Source organism: Pyrgilauda ruficollis, unplaced genomic scaffold, assembly GCF_017590135.1.
Source record: "Pyrgilauda ruficollis isolate IOZ18807 unplaced genomic scaffold, ASM1759013v1 scaffold1, whole genome shotgun sequence".
NCBI lineage: Eukaryota > Metazoa > Chordata > Aves > Passeriformes > Passeridae > Pyrgilauda > Pyrgilauda ruficollis.
Window position 1 is genome coordinate 9,503,017 of NW_024508100.1, and position 20,866 is coordinate 9,523,882.

Genomic DNA, 20,866 nt, shown 5'->3' on the forward strand with positions numbered 1-20,866 from the left:
TGCCATATATAACGAATCTGCACCCCTCCCATCGTAAGTAATAGTCCCTTCAGTATGAAATTCAGTTGCTATCAAGCATAACAATCACCTTTTTGCAATTCTTTAGTCTGAAGATCCACACATCCTTCTTCACTTCTTGCACTTTCAGGCTGTTGTGACTAAGCACAAAATCAAAAGAAACAAATATTGCAGATATTCAGAACAAATATGTCTCACTCCACTCCTGCATGTCATGATGAACATTGTCTTATCATGAACTGTAAAAGTCTTCAAAATCTTTCTTTTTAAGACACCAGTAGATATATTAAGAAGGAACAGTCAGAGCTAAGTTAACAGTACAGTATTTAGATTTGACCTTAGAGTTAACATTAGTACCAGAGATTAGCTTAAGAAAGCAGATTTCAGGAATTCAAGGTGCAACAACTACTTCGAGTTCCAAATAAAACAAACAGCCTAGAAATGTTCATCTATACAAGGAAAAAAAAGGATCTGCTATGTATAACAAGGTACAATGATCTCCCTTCAGCTTGTGTTTTGGGTGGATTTTTTAGGTTTGCTTTCTTTTTTAAAAAAAAAAAAAAAAAGAAGTTGCAGATCAGCTCCAAGTTACCAATTGCATAAATAATGCTATATGGAGCTGAGTGTATGAAGTCTGATCTGAACATTGTAAACTCAGCTACAGTTGCACATGATGACTATACTGACTCCAGAACCATGTTATGCTGGTAAACAGTGCAGCTGTTTGCAGGTGGAATTATCAGTAATTCCCACCAGACTGAAGCTGACTTCCACTCTCCTGAAGTCCACCTGAATCTCTGAACCATGTTATCCCTCAAAAACTTATTCTCAGAGCTTGGCAAGATACACGAATGCACTCCTGCATCTGAATGAAGAATTAAACCATGTGGAATCTTGCCTACTATGGAACACAGCCCAGACACACAGACTCAGCTTTGGTCTTACACAAGCCCATGAGCCCAAACTCCCTGGATTATGCAGGGTGCCCCACTCTTCTGTGACAGCAGATAAGGGGCTGCAGCTATCAGAACACAGCAGCAGCAAGTGCTGCTCACACACACGGATGTGCGACTCTGAAGACTGGCCAGGAAGTGATGCAACACAATGAACAGCAGTGTAGGTTTGTTTACTGGTTCAAAGGAATAAAGCAACATTTGCCAGATCTAAGAGCTGGGGTGTGGGCGACTATTTTGCAGGCACTATCAAGCAACATGCACCCAGTATGACAGATTTTTTTAAAAAATAAACTTCAATGTCTCAGTCACAGGAGTATGGTTGAAGGAGGGAATTATCCCTAACACAGAATAACATGGACAGCCCACAATTTAAAAGCCAGCTGCTTAGAAAACTATGGCTGAAAAATCTGAAAAATTACTCTTTCGAAGTTCTCCAGTTTAAATTTTTAAATCTCCATTTCTGCTGCACAAAAATCAAAAGGCACAGGAAGAAACCCTAGTAAGATATATGAATAAGCAAGAAAGTGCAGGAAAAGTTTTCAAAATAACATAAATACCTTGTCAGTTCTCAAGGTACTTTCTAGTTCTTCTGTCAACTTTGGTACGGCTGCATTATTGCCTAATGAAATACAAATATGTTAAAATTATCAGAATACATTATGCATTTCTCTCATGCTACAGCAGAATGATATTTCTGAGTACTACCTCATGAATAAGGCACATAAATTTAAACCCTTCCTGCAGACAACAGAAACAATAGCCAGTCTGTTTACAGCAAACCAGCTGAAAAAAACCCAAACCTGGCATCTGTAAGAACACAAGTACTGCTATGTTCTCCTTAACTACAAAAGGCTTGGAAAGTAGGGGGTATCAGGATTTACCACAGCTTATTTATGAATTCTGACTTTGGCACTTTTTTTTCCTTGCTTATTTAGGAATTCTAACTTTGGTTTTTACTTCTTGCTTTTCCTTCAAAAAGAAACCATCAACAGATTTTTTAGATCAAATTCCAAACAGCAAACTACCTCTGTATTAATAAATGCAGAGCTAAGAGTTAATACTGAGGACATATTTTGCTTTAAGTGACAATTAGGTCTAAATCTGTCAGCTCTAGAACCATAACCAGTGAAAATGTTCAATTTCTACAGAGAGTGAAAACTCAGTAGTTCCTGTCAGCATTAACACAGTTTCAGAAAATCATAAACCCCCTTCCCATTTCATTACCCAGGGGAACAAGTGTATACTTATAACATCTTAAATACAGGCAACAGCATAGTCATACAAGTTTTACAGCATTTTTGGAAACCTATTTCAGAACCCTGTTTAGACAGCTTTTCCTAAACAAAAAGAAATAGTTGCAACATGATAATTCACCAATGATGCATGCTAAGTGATTAAATTATGGTTGCAATCCACAGAATAAGTACCATTGCCATTTATAAAAGCTACATCAATGGACACCAAGGATTGAGGCAAGCACCAAGACAGGAATACTTTACTGTGTAGTATTTTACACTTTCATGGCTCATTTGCCTCTTGTATAAACAGAAAATAACATTTTTCAAGCTTACTAAACCAGCACCTTTCCTAGAAAAATTCCAAAAATCCCAAAATCTGTAGAGACAGCTTTCTCAACCCAAATGTCATTAAAACTGGATAACAAAGTCAGCCTTTAATAAACTGGACCTAAACCCGCATTATACATTTTTAAAGAAAAATTATAGCAAGGACAGACATGAGAAGGAAAAAATGTAAAAAATAGTACTTGATCAGCATCACTCCACTTCCTGTGGCATATTTTTCTACAGTTTAATTTCTCCAAAATTTACAATATTTGACTTCATTACAGCATCTCCAGAATTCATTAATGTTTAGAAAAATTGGTGCTTCAGCAACTTCAGAGGGTTAAAGAGATGCAAGGTCAAAAATAGTAGGATGTTCATTACACTGTATTTTAGGAACCAGCAACCATGCAGATTCACTTCAATTGTTAGCGTAGAAAAATAGATCTGGATACAGAGTATGAATATAGAAAATAATGCCATTTTCTATTTAAAATAGACATCTATTGCTCACTTAAGATACTTATTAAGGATAACTGGCTGATTCCTTTGTAACACAAAGCAGAACCATTTCAAGTGTATTCATAAGACAAAATTAAGTGTAATACAGTGAATCAGAACACGACCACTAAATAACAACCCAGAGAAAATTTGCAGTTATGACTAAGGACGGCCAATCTCAACCTTCAAAGTTATTATGAAGTTACCTTTCTAAAATGATGAACATATTTCAAAATGAAATGCATCCGCTTTCCTAAAAAACTTTTTGAATTTCATAACACATTAATAACAAAATCCATGTGTACCTCCACAATAATTTCCCCTTACAAACAACTTTATATATTGGCTGACAACTTTAAGTCAATGTATTTTAGTAATTTCTTGCACTGTAATATTTTTTTTCCAACACAGCTCAGGTAACTGCACTCAGTTGGTCTTGTTTGCCCAGAATCACATGCTTATTTATTTGTCACCAATTCTTCTTAAGTGTATTAACAGCCATTTTGCAACTAACAAAGAAGTGAGGTATATATATTTCAACAGTACAAGTTATTTCTAACTATAACGGCAAAATGCATCTGTTTGACAACTTATAAAGAATTAAAAAAAAGAAATCCTCACCTGAATTAAAGGTTGCATTACTTTTCTGAAAAGTAATTTCAATGCCAGTATCACCTGTTTTGACCAAGTTGGTTTTGTCATCACTGTCATATAGCTTTTCTACATGCAACGATGTGAGGTCCCTTTTCTTCCCTAGTTCTGCTTCTATTGTTACTTCACCATGGCTGGTGTTTACAGTCACTTCATCTGCAGAAACTAAGGGAAGAGCCTGTGTCTTAGGCAGGGGAGTCCTTATTTCAGGTAAGTCACTTTCCAGTAGTACGTTTGAATTTAATTTACAGTTTACATTCTTTACAGCTTCACTCTCTTTCGCTGCTTCTGAAACCGTACTGGAAAGTTCCGATGTAACATCCTCCTGCAAAACATCTTCCGCTTGCTCATCGTCCTCACCTGCCTCTGGGGAAGGACTCTCAGCAGTCTCTGTACTAATCTCCACGCAAAGGCCCTCATCTACACTCATGAGGTTCACTGCATTTTCATCAGTTTCTGTGATTTCACTGTCTACTGTGGCCTGAGATGCTGCTGATTCTGTCCTCACCCCACTCTCATGTGTCTTGTTCTCTCTACCAATAACAAGCAAAGAATTTGTGCTTTTTTCTGGGTCTGTAGTTGAAAGGATGCATTCAATCTGGTTAGCAGTATTAAAAATTTCTTCACTTTTGTCTTTTACTTCTGTACTCTCAGCAGCAAGTGGACTTTCTTCTATGACTGTGAAGGTGAAGAGACTATCACATTCTTCCATTGTGCTCAGAGTGATCACTGCCCCCTCCTCCTTATCTTCTATATTTGAAGCAGTGTGTTGATCTTCACTGTCAGTTGCAACTCTTAGCACAGGAGCTCCACATTCTCCCACAAAAATCACAGAACCTTTGCTTTTCCCGTCTGCATTGAAAGCAGTTAGTCCAAATTGTTCATCTACAGTTGCAGTGGTCTCCACCACCCTGCATTCCTCTGATGCATTTGGAGAGAGAATAGGACCTTCATCTCCTGCTACGATGAGCTGACTTTCAGCTTGTGGTGCTGCACTGATCAGGACTATCTCACATTCTTCTGTCATGCTTGTAGTGATCATAGCAGCTTCGTATCTTCCCTCTGTTTCTGAAGCAGTGAGTTTGTTTTCATCTTGCACAGCTACACTAGACATAGGAGCTTCAAAACATTCTGCTGTACTTGTAGAGATCATTAGCGTTTCATTCTTTGACTCAGTGTCTGAGATGTGCTGAATCACCTCTTCTGTGACTTCACTTGACATTAGGATTACTTGTTCTTCCACAACACTTGTGGAAATCATAGCACACTCATCCTTTTCTTCCTTCCCACTAGCAGTTGGGTGACTTCCATCATCACCATTTTCATCTCCTCCCATACTGGATTCACTAGGCATGGGAACTTCATATACCTCCATATCTACGGATACAATAGTATTCTCATTTATTTCTTCTGTTTTCACAGAGGGGAGCTGACCATCATATTCAACAGCTGCACTTGACATTGGAGCCTCAAATTCCTCCACAATACTGGTGGAAATCATAGTGCACTCGTCTTTCTCCTGCTTACTGCTGTAAGTATTCACACACTCTTTAAACTCTGTAGCTGTGCTTGGCATAGGCACTGTGTCTTCAGTGTCTGTTAACATCATAGAGTTTTCCCCACTTTCATTTACTCTTGCAACAGCAAGCGGACCTTCTTCAGCATCTGTGGCTGAATGTAAAGGAGCATCTTCCACTGTACTGGTAGAGATGGCATCACCTTTTACCTTTACTTCTCTGTCAGCAGGAGTAAGAGAAGTCTCATCCTTCTTTGGAACTGCACTGCTTATAGAGGCATCAAGTCCTCTGCTGTCAAAGAAAGTCATGGCATTCTCATGTTTGTCTTCAGCAGCAGACTGTGTCTTATCTTGCACTGCCATAGCACTAGTCATGGGACCCTCACATTCCCCAGCATCTGAGGGAAGCAAGGTACCTTCACACTTTCCTGTCTGTGCAGCTAAGGCACCCTCGTCTGCAGCACTTGCACTGGTCACGCTGCTTTCAACAATGCCTTTATCATTTCTGCAGTCTGTGCCACAATGAGCTCCTTTCTCTGCACTTGTCATGCTGTCAACAGTAAGCTTATTTACATCTGTGCCAGCCACTCCTGACTCAGCTTCCATTTGTTCAGCAACTATGCAGATAATAGAACTTTCACCTTCTTCTGCACCTATACAAATTAGTGCATTTTCACTTTCCACTCCTGTACAAGTAGAAGCATGCTCATTTTCTTCATTTCCTCTTCCTGTACTGGTCACAATGTCCTCACCTTCTTCATCCTCTTCTTTTGAGCCTGTACTAGTCACAAAACCTTCATCATCACACAGACCTACACTGACTGTAGTGATACTGGCTTCTTCCTTTGCCCTTGTACTGTCCATTAGACTTTCACATTTTTCAGTTTCTAAACAAACTACAAATCCCTCGTTGCTGTCTTCTAGCCCTGTACAGACTGCTGAAATTTCAGCATCATCTTCTGGGGTTATGCCTGTGCTGGTCACGGCACTTTCACCAGTTACAGTATCCTCAGATTTGTCACTACTAGTTCCAGCTGTGGCATCGTTGTCTGTGACCACTGCAACACATGCACCAGTTACAGTGTTTTCTCCTTGGGTATCTGTACCAGTCACAGAGCAGATGATGAAGTTATGACCTCTTTCTTCTGCACCTGTGCAAGTCACAGTACCTTCATGTTCTTTTACTTGGCCAGCTGTCACATTGCCCCTAAATTCACCTGAATTATCACCAGTTGTTGACCCTTCACCTGTTTCTGTCCCTGCACTAGTTACAGCTCCATCACTCTCCATTTCACCTAAGCAGGACACAGAACTTTCAAATTTGCCTATATCCACACAAGCTGAGGTCTTTTGCTTTTCTTCGGAGCCTGCACTAGTCACAGCATCATCTTTTTCTTCTGTCCCAGCACTGTTTACACTGTCTTCAATTTCTACTCCACTTGGGTTCACTGAATCCTTACCCCCCTCTTCTGCAACCATGGTACAGTCACCATTTTCTTCTCCTTCTGTACTTGTTAGGAAGCTTTCACTTTCTGCTAATCCTTCAGTGACAACACTGCCACCACCTTCTTCCGCTGCTGCAACAGTACAGTCACCAATATCTGCTCCTGTGACAAAACTGCAGTCCTCACTAGGTTTTACCCATACGCCTGTTGTGAAACCTTCATCAGCTTCTATGCTTGTGCAGATTACTGTCACCTCACTTTCTTCTGAGCAAGTGGTTGTAGCATCACCATCCTTTCCAGAATGTGACGTCCCCTCAGCTCCTTCTCCTCCTGTACTAGTTGCCATTGCAGTGCTCTCAATGATCTTTTCTGTGCTAGTTCCTATCACGCTGGCAGGAGTTTTTTGTAGGCTGCTATACAACAAACTAAGTTTACTACTTCCTGCACTGGTACCTACAGCATTGCTTTCATTTTTGTCTTCCATGCCAACCACATTAGTTCCTTCTTGCACATTGGCTGTAACAGAGCCTTTGAAACTTTCCTCAGGACCTCCTTCAGGCACTAAAACAGAGGAAGACTGGATCATATCATCTGTGTTATGCACCTTGTTCTTTTCCACACTATCCATCACTGAGCTTCTTTCTCCCTTTGTGGAAGGATCTATATTCAAGCAGTCTCTTCCTTTTCTTCTTGGGGTAAGTTCTTTTGTTGTTACATTTCCATGATCTTCAGTTATGCCAGACATCAAGTTTTCCTCTTTTCTTCTCAACTTCCTATTTTGAGAGCTTTCTGACTTTGCTGCTTCATTGCAATCTTCTCGCCTATGTAACCCAGCTGTACTGTCTTCCACTGCCTGTTCATCAGGCCGGGACACCTCATTAACTTTTTCCATACTGTTTGCCATGATGGTGTTGTCACCATCAGCTTTCATGACAGAACTTGGCACTACATGGTCTTGCTCCATATATACAACCTGTGCTGTATCATTCTTCAAAGGCAAAGCATCTTCTAATAAGGAAGTCCCATCTGAATTGTGGCATTCTTTAGACATGGTACCTAAAGAATCTGTAGAATCTGAGATCTCCATATCCATGGACTTTGCATCAGCAGCATCTTCTCTTGAAGAATTAATTGCTAAAGGAACATCATTTGAATTAGAATTTATCACAGTTTTTAAATTCTTTGGTCTTCTGCTATCCTTTGAAGCCTGATCCCTACTGGATGCATTCTTTAAGGTTCTACCACTTGTTTCACACACAATATTTGTTTTATAAGCCCCTTGTTTACTGGGACCTTGAGCCATGGAAGCTTTTTTGGACAGAGGGTCTAAGGCACCAACTTGTTTATTAGAAGAATCTTCTTGCTCAACAGTTTTTTCAGCTGCAGGCAGAAACTGTGATTCACAAGCTTCAGGACCTGCCAAGCTGTGTTTTAACTCCTTATTTGAGATAGAACGAGATCCTTTTTGTTTTACTGCACACTTGGCATCTGTGGCTTGGAGAGAGTTTTGAATGTTTTTTCCATCAATGTTAGATGCTTCCTGTGCTTTTGTTTTTTTCAAATCAAGTTCAGTCAGCTCTTCCTCATGACCAGCATGTAAGTCATCATTATTTATAGCTGCCTTTTGAGGGGCTGGAACCTGGCTGCTTTCAGTTGTGCCAGTTGATTGCTTTTCCTCCTTAAGTAAATCTTGGTTTGATATACTGCCTTTTCTATTTTCACAGGATACCTTCTTGCTTTGTTTTTTATCCACTACCATTGTGACATTAGATAATCTTTCATGCCCACTATCCATTTCTTTAGTATCTTTATCTTCCAATTTGATGCTCTCTTCCTTCTTCTTTATTTCCTTGTTGCTGTGCTTTAAGTTTCTGCTTTTATGACTTTCAGCAGAGAACCTTCTTTCTAGTTTGGAATTATTTAAATCTTTATCACCTCTGTACTTCTCTTTTACTGCCCCTTTTTCTCCAGAATGTAACTTAACTCTGTGACTAAAGTCTTTTTGTGATCCCTGAGTTGATTGTGGGCCACTTGCAAGCTGAAACTCAGCACCACTCTCTTCCAAACTTTTATCTTCATTCCTGGATTTGTGCTGTTTATCTGAATCATTGTCTTCCATGCTCTTATCTTTGTATAGTTTCTGTCCAGTGTCTTGTTTTGTTAATTCCTGTAATTCTGTTTCAGATGCTTTGAACTGTTTACTATGACTCTTTGACTTGGACTTCAATAAAATCTTGTCTTCTGCAAGGCTCTTAGATCTTCGTCTATCTTTATGAACACCATCTTCAAGTTTTACATTACTATCAGAGTTAGTTGATTCTATTTCATGTTTATCTTCTGAGTAGCTTTCACTCCTTCTGTGTGATGCTGAACCAGGTTGCTTTGAGGCACTTAGGGAATCCTTCTGTGGCTTAGAATCACTCAAAGACCTTTTGGTCTTGCATTCTGCTCTTGGTTTGTCTGTTGAGAGATGCCTGTCCTTTTTGTTTTCTTTCCGCAGCAATTCTTCAGCTTTTAAGGTTGATTCAGAAGGGTTTTTACCATCTTTCCCTGTTACTGATACTTTCCGTTCACTTCGATGTTTACTTTTTCTTTCACATTTGTCATCAGAGGAAACCTTTATTTGTTGATTATGTTTCTGGCCACCATCCTCTCCTTTCAAACTTCGCTCAAATGAATGAAGTTCAACATCTTCACCTGACTTGTGAATCCCATCTCCTTTATATTTGTGCTTTAAAGGAAACTTATCTTCTAAAGCAGTTCTTTCCTTTTCATTTTTATCTCTGTAAGACTTGGCTTCTTTTTTGGCAGAATTTCTCATATGTTGAATATCTGTGTCAGTATCTTTTCTGGGATGTTTTTCATTCTTAGATATGGATTTCTGCTTCTGTGGTTCTTCAGTATTGACTTCTGCTTTATCCAGTTGTTTTTTTGGATCCCTTGTTTCGCTGTCCTGCTGAGCTCCTTCAGCCTGAAGAGAAGTGGAAGTTTTTCTTTTATGTTCTTTTTCTGCCTTAGAATCACTTTTGCTTTCCTCAGCTGAATGCCCCCATTCCGAAAGTCTTCTAAGTTGTTTACAGATTTCATTTTTTCCATGATTGTGCTTCAATTCTTTGGAAGAATTTTTTTCACAGGTCTACAAAAGAGATTTTTTTAATATATATAAGTACACATTACACAGTTCCCTCACGCGCCTGAGCATAACTGGCAAGCACAAATTCTTGAATACACTAGGGAATACACTTAACATTGTAATAAAAATTCATTTTAGCCAGGAAATGAAAATTGCCATTTTCTTTTCAGCTATCTGCTATAGTAGAAAAATCAAAAGCAGAAGTTATCCTTAAGCTGTCTGAACTTTATTATTTTTTCTTCATAAGGTAATTTTTCTAGAATGACTTTAAAAGGTTTTTGAATAGACAATCAATTTCAAGTACTCTGTAAGCTACTTTAAATACCTATTATGCTGTCTGGTAAAACAAAACGAACTAAAAATCTGAAACTAAACAACACACCAAAACCTATAAAAGATACATCTAGACTTCTACTTGAACTTCTACTCCCACCTTTTTTTAATTTAAACAATGTTATTCATAAAATGCTCACCACAAAAATTTTCTTTCCTTTTGTGTTTGGAGCACAGTCAGTTTCCCTTTAACTTTCCAGTGAGAAGTTAAAACAGATCAAGCTCAAGTCTTTGCACATAAAAGACACTGCTCTTTTTAAAAACCCAGCATGCTTCATAGATTAGGGCTCAAACTGCATCGCAGGTTCTACTACAACATGCACCAGCACTGAATACACAGACCACATTTCAGTGGCTACTGGAATTCAGAAAACATTACTACAGTGATGTCAGATCACTAACACAACTGAAGGAACAGGCAGGGAAAAACTTGTGATTGAGAACGAATGCAATTATATGCAGTTTGGTGCGGACATATGAAAGAGTACTATCAGAATTAAAAGGAAGACTGTAAGTTTTATAGTTAAGAGACACCTACCTCATTTGTCTTTTGCATTTCTTTAGAATCTTCTTCAGATGGATCATTTTTCTTTCTGCAGCTCTCTTCAGCATGCCTGCAACAGGTATTTGGACAATTTAACAAAGAATTAATTGGTACCAGCCTAACACTACTTTGCAAACTTTCCACTTTCAAAGCTGAATGCAAGAAAGAAATGCCCACTAAAAATACAGAGCATGCTCAACAAACTTCTAACTAACCTATGCACCCAGGTTTTTTTCTCTTCTAAAATTATATATATCAGCTTCAAAAGTACCCTGAATACCAGTGCTTTTAAGGGGTATTAGTATGACATTACTATTGTTGTTGTCCCTGTAAAATGGGTAAAAGTTCTCCTTGCCCCATATTTACCTATATAGAGACACTTATGTACAAAGGTACATATCTACATGAAACATCTATCGAAAGATGAAGCCAACCTGACTTGCCTATTTGGAGAGCTTTTACATGTTTGTGCACCTTTCTCATGCCTTTATTACCATTCCATGAAAAACCACAAAGACTGCTACTGCAGTCTGAGCTGAAACATTTCATGCTTATTAGTAACAATACTATGAAAATATTTTAAGAAAAAATTGTTTAAATGGATAAGGTTAAGTACAAAGCTGAAAAGAACCTTTCCAATCTGCAAAAATGAATATTCAAAACATTAAGTCCTTTTGAGCAAATACATAAATACCTTGAATCTCTTTTTCTTTTTCTGCTCAGGGCCACTTTTTTTTCCAAAAATTTCTGCTCTTTAAGCACATCCTTAATGCTGGTACCAGTTGTTTTTGACTCTAGACTTTTTGATGAAGGTTCTTCTGATTGCAAGCCACTTTTTCCTAAAATAATACACAAATGGTGAAATACATACACATCATTATATTAGTGTTTCAGCTATAAACATGACAGAAAGCAGTACAGAGAGTACTAAGGCGTAGCAGAGAATAGCACTTAGATAGGTGTTAATCAAGCTTAAGCAGTGTAATGGATATATGAAAAAGTGAAGAAGAAATTCTGCATTAATTCTTTGCATTATAATTTTTTCTGTTACATCACTGTTGATATGTTGGGTTATTAAGGGAAGGAAATGACTATAGCCCTATATGACCATTATTCAAAGCTGAATGTTTTTTTCCTACAGAGGGTAAGCAAGAGCAGGGTGGTGTGGGCTACTCACAACTTTTCTTCTCATACCTTTAGCATTCTGATTTCCAGTTTTTAGTGATTTTGTCTTTTCTGCAGCCTTCTGTTTACGTTTTTCTTCAAGTCTCTCTCTGTTAATTCGTCTTCTGAGGAGTCTCTCTTCTTTTTCTTTGGCCTAGACATACAAAACCAAGGAAAACAATTTATTATTAGGTCAAAGACCATTCTTTGACTACAAATATAAGTCTAAACCCCACAGAAAACAGAACATAGCTTAAGGAAAACTAAAACATAAATACACCTTCGAAATCGTATAAAAGTTAATGGAATCCTCTAATATTTTTGTGGAGTTAAATTAGCTGAGTTCCAGAATTTCCTTGCTGCTCAACACTGCAGACTGAAGCTATGCAACCTTCTCAAAGAACATATGTTTTATCAGTATGTTCATACAATATATACATATTTATTATATGTATCTGGCTAACAAAAAATCTAATATAACTGCTGCTCCCTCTTCTCTGTGCTGGCCCTTCTGCCACAGAACAGAGTGCACATGCTTAAATCTCTGTTTCCATTCTCAGCAGCTGCAGACTTGCTACAAACTACTGATTTCATGGTCAGCAAGGACTACATTTGTAAAGAGCTGGGGTAATGAAGTAGCCTGCAGTACTCTACACAAGCCTGATCTACCAAAAAATCCTGCTGAAGGCAGGCTGCAGGTAGATATGGGCTACTTTTTTCATCCAAATTGTCACAGTATTTTGGGGGGAGGGGAAGGAGATGGAAAACTCTGTCATTGTTTTCACTGCCAGGAGCCTTCAAACTATAACCAGCAGAGCAAAGTGCTGCACTGGAAAGCAGATCATGCCATAATGATGGAAACATGAAGAAAGAGCAGCTGTAGTACAAGATTTAAAAAAACCCTGAAGGAAGAAGAAACTGAAGACTCCCCCTGCACAAACCACCACCAAACCAGCAGTGGAGTTTCTGCTCTAAAAAGTTTTGGGGCCAGAGTGTGAGCAGTAGCAAAACCCGGACTCACAATGGACTGCCGGCGCTGCTCTACGGTTCTCTCATCATCAGAGTCACTGAAGTACTTGGAGTACAGGAAAGGCTTGCGAACATAAGCGTGGCGAACGGGCTTGGCTTTCCCATCACTCAGCTCGTTTGCGTGGGGCTTCGTCTTACTTTGACTGTTCTTCTCCTCTTCATCTAAGGAAAGGTTGGTGAGTGTAGAGATATAATGATAAATTAGGGCAGTGCTTTCAACATAACTTTAGAGAAGGCAAAGCTACTCAAAACGTATCCACCATTATTTACTCTAAAACCAGAAACAGTTAAATTAAATCCTTAGTATCAAAATATCACTAGATTGTGAAAAAATCAAAAGTGCATTGATGTGTTTGTGTACATCATTCAGCCAAAAAACTGCATGACAAGCCCAGTAATAAACCAGGATACGACAACTGGGCTTATTCCTCTTGCCTCTAATCCCACTGCCCCTTTACACACAGTATTTAGGAGTTAGCTATGCATGAGAAGTCAATATAATTTCTGCTATGTATTAAAATCTAATTCTTCCCACACCAAAGAAAACAGTACAGTATTTGAGTACATAAAAACTAGTTGGCTTACTGAAATACATACACAAAACACACTGTTGGTTGCACATATCTAAGTATTAAGTAAAAATAAATTAATCTATTCCAGTTTTATTAATATTACTAGAAATAGCGCAGTACTGTACAAATTATTCGTATTCATCAAACATACTTAAGGCTTGCCTTCATTTCATAAATATTTAGTCATAACTGAACACAATCTGCCATGTTTCAAAGTAAGACTAAAGCCAGAGAATACACAAATGATTCAGTGCTTCTAAATTATATTTTTAGAGCAGAAAAGGTAGGTTGTGAGCATACCAGAGAGAACTCATTCAGGTACTAAGACATTCTGCACTATAAAGTGGAAAGTTTTATTAACTACAGAAATCAGAGTCTGAAGTCTGTACTACACAGGGAGAACACAAAAAGGCAACACAGTCAGTGAAACAACTTGGCGTTTCTGCACTTTTAAAGCTAGATCCATTCCTGTTCTTTCTACTGTGGCCAAGCTCCTGAATCCTAAAGCTCTAAACCCAATCTGATCTACAAAGTCAGCTACAACCACTACCCTGGGATCACAAAGCACTCCAGTGTTATTCCAAGTTCATGGCAGCTGGAGGGAAAGAAACCCCGCAGAACAGTGACATTCACCATTAAGTGCTTTTCTCACCTATGTAATACTGTAGCATAAAAAAAAGATTTACAATGTTTAGAATATACTATATTATATGAATAAAAATATTCAAAAAGTAAGTCCACTCCTCATCTTTTGCAACTGCACAAATATTATCCAGTTCACATTCAAAGCCTCTCTTACAGGTAGGTACAATATTGCAAATGCTCGAATTTATGACATGGTACACTCAACAAAAGCATTACATACTCCTTATTGCTCATTAACAATTTAATTATTTTATACCTGATGTGATCTCCCCCTCTTCAGTACTGTCAGAAATTACAGGCTCCTCTTCGCTCTCCTCTTCAAAGGAAGAAAGGTCACTGGTATGGACAGAGCTGACCGTGATGTCACTGAGTACATCCATATCTGAGTCTATTAACATATTTTCTTGCAAAGGAAAAAGTAAAAACAAAGAGCTGTAAAGCAGCACACTGAGTCTCTTACACTTTTCCTACCAAAACATCAATTTTGTCACTGAAAACAAAACTATATTAAGAATTAGAAATAAGAAAACAAAATTATAACACTGTAATGAAATAATCAGGCTAAGTCTGGTTTATTCAAAACAAAAATCACTCTGAGGTAGAACTATAAACTTTAAACGAGGACTGAAATTGTTGAGAGAACTTGCCATATTAAGATGACCAATCACATACCTGAGAAATCAAAAGTAATCTGACTCCTAATTCAGGTACCTCAGCTAAGAGAGATGGATCAAATCCAATTGTCATTAGCAGACCAGTTTTCCAGAACTAGCAGAAAACTTACATTCCAAATATACTGATTCAACTCCTGAATGAACTTAAAAACCTCACTCCTTATCCATTTTTTGAGGAAGGGCATTGCCCACACCATACCTTCTTTAGTGCTTTCAGTTGTTTTATGTTTATTGCTATTTTTTTCTGTAACTAAGTGTTTCACTTGTTCTGACTCTTTTGCTTGCTTTTCTTCTTTTGACTTCGTAGTATCATCACTTTTCTTTGAATGATCAGATTTCTTGTCAAGCTTTTCCTTCTTTTCTTTTCTTCTTTCACTTTTTTCGCTGCTCTCTGGTTTCTTGTCAGATTTCTCCAATAATTTACTCTTTACATCTTCACTTTCCTGTTGAATATCTTTACATGTAAACGTATTAGTATCCTTTGCTGAATTTTTTATTTCTTCACTTTGGCAGGGAAGCTCATTTAAATCTTCACACTTTGCAAGTGCTTCAGCCCCTTCTCCAGAAAGGTCACAAATTGCTTTCTCTTTGTCTGACAAGTCCTCTGCATTTCTCTCTTTATCAGTGCTACCATCCACACTCTGCTGAGATGAGAGTTTTTTAGAAACTTTGTCATTGTTCTTGGGATTGGAGGCCTCTGTTGAAGCCCTGGCAGCACTTGCTTCTTGATTAAGAGAAGTTATTGTTTCCAAAATGGACATTGCATCACTAGCTACATTAGCACTTGGAGTTGTAGCAGAGACACCTTGAATAATAAGAAAGAACAGAGTTTTACTTCACCCTGGTTTCCATAATTCTGTTCTGACAGAAGGTTAAACATGTGAAAAGAAACAAAACAAGCACTCTCTACAAAATACATATACCTAACTAAAATATTTGACTAATTTTGCCTTGAGAGGTTTTGGCTAAAAAAAAAGAAGCAAACAAAAATCTCCAAGACATTCCTACACCAAGCACCATATGATTACTAGAGATCCACTCAGCTCTGTGACACACCACTGCTCCTGAGCTCTGCCTACAGAAAGTGAGGATTGTCAATGGAAGGGACATCTGAACACAGCCCTTGTTCAATTTTACCAACATCCTCAGTAGCATGATGACCCTGGCTAAAATACTACACATATAATATACATTCTATGTATATATATGTATATACACTGCAAGAGAAAGTCAGTAGCTCACACCTCTAATATCTCCATAAATGTCATGAAAAATTGACTCAGCATATTGGCTACATAACAACAGGACTATCAGAAATACCTTATCACTTTTCTATCATTTTAGAACCAGCACTGAAGATGGACAACTAAGCATTAACTGCAGCTGAGAACTGCAGCTGGCTTGTTAACCCATTTTAAAGGAAGTGGGCCTCACAGGAAAAAGGCTTGGATTTAAATAAAGGCTACAAATAGATAGATGGCTGTGGAGTCTCTTAGAACAGGAAAGAAGGGACAATCACCTGCAGAAGTGTTTAGGAGTTAATACAGGTAATATTAGAACCTTAGCCATCCCAATTTTATGACACACAGCAATTGCACAGGTAACTGCCTCTTAAAGAAATCTTTAATCTCTACTGACAGACAATAAAATTGCATCATTCTTCTCTTACAGCTCTATGTCTTATCTGATCCTATAATACTGAGACCAACTTTTCTCCCCACCATAAACTGATCCCTCATAATCTCAAGCAGAAGTGAAAGAGTGACATGGTCATGACAGTGTGACATGTCTTGTGCTTTCCACCTTTACACACAGAGTAAGAGACAAGTGATTCGGCATGCTGTCTGCAGCTCAGCTTGCTAATACTGATACTAACAACGTTATGGTAGCAGAAAACTTAGTCAATGATTCTGCTCTCTTAAAACCCATTCTTTTGTTAATAGACTGCTCAGAGAAATAGTGGAATACCTTGTACTGTAACAGAAGCATCTGCTTTCTCCTCACTTGGAGATGTACTGGGGCCAGCCTCCTCTTTGTGATTCAATGTGGCTAAAAATTCATGGACAGCTTTTTCCACCTGAGGTCTGAATGTGTGGTTGATCTTTGGGTCCACAACCTGAGAAATAATTCTGTCAATTCCTGATTCCAACATTCCAGACCTGGAACAAAGTTACATGAATTAGTATGAAAAATTAGTTTTTAAGAACATACTAATGAAATATGATAATTTAGATGTGCTGCAATGAAACACCAATGTTTTCTGAGCATTCCCATAGCTATGCACTTAGCCTGTGCCTTACCCATAAGAAAAAAACGTGCTAGAGAAAACAATCCAAGCACATAGAATTAATACAACAAGCAGCTTGTTGTTACATCATTAGTGTTAAACTTACAAGTGCTATCAAACTGCAAAAACCATATTTTGGAAAAAAAATTAGAGGAAACCTCGTATTAGCAATTACCATAGCAAAATAAAAGATTAATTATAGATAGCACGAGGCATAAAAAACTAGTAAACCACTCATCACTACCCTAAGTTTCTGCCCAGTGTTAGATGGCAAGTTCTGCAGCTTTAGAGAACACATTTAATCTTCAGTAAAATAAAACAGAAAAAAACCCCACAGCTATGAAGCTTATCTCTTTAGACCCCTGTAGTCTTCTGTGCAACATACGCTACGTCTTGTCATCATTGCTTCTTTAACAAGAAAGAACGGCTGCTCCCCTCCCTACAAACCAAACAGTCCTCCACCACAGCACAAGTGATTAAGTTTGTTCCCAAATCCGTGGTTTGACCCAATTTAATGGCCAAACTCATGGCACTTTGAAGAAATTTCCTAATGTTTCTTGTGAGTCTAAAATTTGAGAAGAAAGACTGGAGGAACCTTAATAAAATAATGTAATACATGTTAAAGTGTCTGACATAATTTTAACACAACACCAGTTCTTAAAACCTCTTCTCTGTCCAGCTAAATTTAAATCTGTTTTTCTGTGACATTAGCTTTATACTTTGCAGAGTTTAGTCAGTGAAATATTTCTCCTCAGCTCTACAAATGATAATTGCAATTTTATTAACAACTCCCTTAAAAGAAAAGGTAGCCTTTAGCTAGGGGGTTACATCTCAAGTCAAAATCGAGGTTTCCCCCCCCCCCCCCCCCCCCCCCGCCATGAACTTGGACCAAAGAACATCTTTAGTCTAATTCTGACTAATACTGATGCTGAATTACTACCTCCAGTAGTATTACATTTAAAACACTGTGAGGGGAAAACAACCCAACTTCTTCAGAGGTTTCTCTGAAGAAAGCAACTTACTTTACATTGACCCAGATCCTTTGTCACCTATCACAGTACACGGCCATGTTCAGAGAAATCCCAGAGCTGTCACTTACTTGAGAACCTGCTGCCTAATGTTATTTCTCAGCTGGTTCTTGTTGAGATGAGGACTCCAGGTATGAGTTGCCAAATGGTTGGAAACAAAGTTGTCAACGCGCTGTCTCAGATTCTGGTAGGCAGGCTAGAAAGCAACAGCAGAGACGTTGGTCTGGAAGGATCATGTAAGCGGCTGGTTATCCTCCCGGAGGCCAGGCTGGTACAGCAGGGAGCCCCGTCGGACCCCCCGGCGCAGTGCAGGCGCAGCCGCTGCCCCGCGGCGCTGGCAGCGCGTTAAACGCTGCCCCGCCGGACCCTGCGCGAACCAGGTGCGTATGCCCGTGCCCGCACGGCCGGCCAGCCCGCGCTCCCCGCCGCACACGGGGCTCCGGCTTCGCCCCCCGGCCGCGAGCGGAGCCGGAGCCCCGCGCGGGCCCAGCGGCCGCTCCGCACCGCCGAGCGCGCTGCCCCGGGCCAGGCCCGTCCCCGACCTGCCAGAGCCCGGGGCGCTGGGAGCCCGCCGTGTCTCCGGTCCCGCCCGCCCGCACCTTGGTGTCCACGTCGGCCAAGCAGTCGCGGCGGAACTGGTCGAAGAGCCCCTGGCTCTTGAGGTGGTTAACGATCATGGAGACCAGCTCGGGTTCGGCCGCGCCGCCCCCCGCGCCGGCCCCGGCCCCCGGCAGCGGCGGCGGCTGCTGAGGGGGCGGCGGCGGGGGCATCGGCATCGGCATCGGCATCGGCCGCTCGGGACGCCTGGGGGCTATTTCTCACTGACAACAGGCACTGCCTCCCTTCCCGCCCCGTCTGGCCTTAGGGGCGGCTGCCGCCGCACCCCTGGAGGAAACAGCTGGAAGATGATACTTAACTTGAATTTGAGCTTGCCACCTTTACATATCAGTGTATTCTCATGTGCTCTTGTAAAAGAAATGTTTTCAAGCAATTTCTTGTTTCCTGGTTACCTCCTTAGCCATTGTTTTTCATCTGTCAGTGTTACGGTCACAACTGTCCAATGTGCTGAGGCAAGGAAGATGCAGATTACATATCAGAAAACATTTTTCACTGTTTGGTTGGTCAGGCATTGCAATGGGTTTCCCAGCAAAGTGGTGGAACCACTGTCCCTGGAATTGTTTGAGGCATCTGGACCTGGTGCTGTGTGATACAATTTAACCCGTAGCCCCTGCTATATGTGTTTACCAACTGGTTATGACTAAAGTTGCTTTTGCATTCTCTTTTAGGACAGTCTATATTTTAAATATTTTTGACATATATTTAATACAAGAAGTCTCAGTAAGTTTCCTAATGTCTTCTAAGTAAAGTAGCAGATGTAGTTCCAGATGCAGTTCCTAAACTTCAAGCAATATTTAAATTGCTGAGGAAATACTAAGAAATGAGACAGAAATTACATGTATATGATATTGCGGGAACAAATTGTTACATGGCTGCAGGCTGGACAAGTACATGAAAGTACAAGTCACAAAATTCAGGGAAGGTGCTTGTGGCTCAGAATGTGCCTGCTTTCTGGGCTACTAGGACTGGGAAGGTGTTTTTTTTATCTTTCTAGCTCTAGGCTTGCTTTTTGTCCCTGAATATGAGAATGACTCTAGGGCTGGGCAGACCCATTTCGGCCATTGCTGTCACGTCAGCAAGCCATGCAACTTGTGATTTCAGATTAACATATTTTTGTCTCATGTTTTGTCTCATTTTTGTCTAACTGGGGGCACAAATAGCATGATTTTCACCTGAAGCAGAAATAGGAATAAAATGATGAATAACTATGATGAATTTGGAAATACTGTTACTTGTAGTAGCATAATTAAAGCACTGGCAATAGCTCACTTTCATTTTTAGACAATGTTGCAGAAATCTTATTCTCTGGATGCCTACCACAAGCATCAAATTCAGAGTGGCCAACATGCCCAACTGCTTCTATGAGTGTTCATAGACTTCAACTCTCTTGAGTTCAGTTCATACCATAATTGATAAAAGTGGTAACTGAACTTGACAGGTTAGTTGATGTTTTCTGGTTTCCTTTTTTCAGTGAAACACTTTTCTCAAAAACTTTGTTCATGCTGTGTATGCTGATAATGAATCTAAATTTATGAAGTATCTGAAATCCAGATGACAGCTGGATTAAGAAAGTAAAAAAAGAAGGTAAAAGTCCTTCACTTTGCATGGGAGTCGAGGATTAATCTGAACAAATTTGGTAGTGATAGGAGATGCCCTTCCTCTGTGATGAACTCTGTTGCAAAATTTTGTGCTCTGCAGAGTTAAAAGTACTGCAGTCAGTACTGAGCATACAAAGGTGATGTTCCTCTTTAACCACTGTAGTCTTTTACAGACAAGGGTACACAGAAAGGGGAGCTCTTTAGTAACATTTTGAGTTCTGTAGTAAAAATCAAGGCTTTTCAACAGGAATAACGGAAATGCCTGAGCAGATTCTTGGATAATAAAAGCTCTAAAGCTGCCCAACACCAACGAGAGATCTGTCCTGGATGAATTGCTCACTTCTTCCTCTACATATGTGGTAACATGTCTGTGCCTTGCACCATCTGTGTTACCATCCATTCTCTGAGGTTTATTATCTTTTAGTGTGTAGCTTATTGGTATGTTTGTTATGGCACGATAAACCCCAGAACTGTGGATGCTGAATTGATTTGTTGTATGAATGTGCATTGCCTGATGCATATTTCATTTTTGTTTCTTCCTGTGCATAAACAGTATACTTTTATGAATGTCTCTAGTTAGAGAAAGCCTCAG

At 39.5% G+C, this 20,866-nt stretch overlaps 1 protein-coding gene across 3 annotated transcripts in view; it reads right to left on the bottom strand.

The window, feature by feature from the left end:
• BOD1L1 (biorientation of chromosomes in cell division 1 like 1) overlaps positions 1-19,207 on the bottom strand; it is a 36,691-nt gene extending 17,484 nt beyond the window's left edge. Inside the window, exons 1-12 of one of the 3 annotated variants that reach the window (XR_005954520.1) lie at positions 18,658-19,207; positions 18,130-18,254; positions 16,712-16,902; positions 14,943-15,548; positions 14,326-14,472; positions 12,845-13,014; positions 11,854-11,977; positions 11,354-11,498; positions 10,654-10,729; positions 3,659-9,785; positions 1,532-1,593; positions 89-158 (exon numbers count right to left, since the gene is read on the bottom strand). Coding sequence is in view for 2 of the 3 variants with exons in the window: in XM_041459521.1 (XP_041315455.1) it covers positions 89-158; positions 1,532-1,593; positions 3,659-9,785; positions 10,654-10,729; positions 11,354-11,498; positions 11,854-11,977; positions 12,845-13,014; positions 14,326-14,472; positions 14,943-15,548; positions 16,712-16,902; positions 18,130-18,254; positions 18,658-18,846 (8,032 nt within the window). In the remaining variant the exon portion in view is untranslated. The remainder of the gene's footprint in view (positions 1-88; positions 159-1,531; positions 1,594-3,658; positions 9,786-10,653; positions 10,730-11,353; positions 11,499-11,853; positions 11,978-12,844; positions 13,015-14,325; positions 14,473-14,942; positions 15,549-16,711; positions 16,903-18,129; positions 18,255-18,657) is intronic. The other 2 variants (XM_041459521.1, XM_041459595.1) reach the window with 2 other exon arrangements.
• Positions 19,208-20,866: the final 1,659 nt, after the last annotated feature.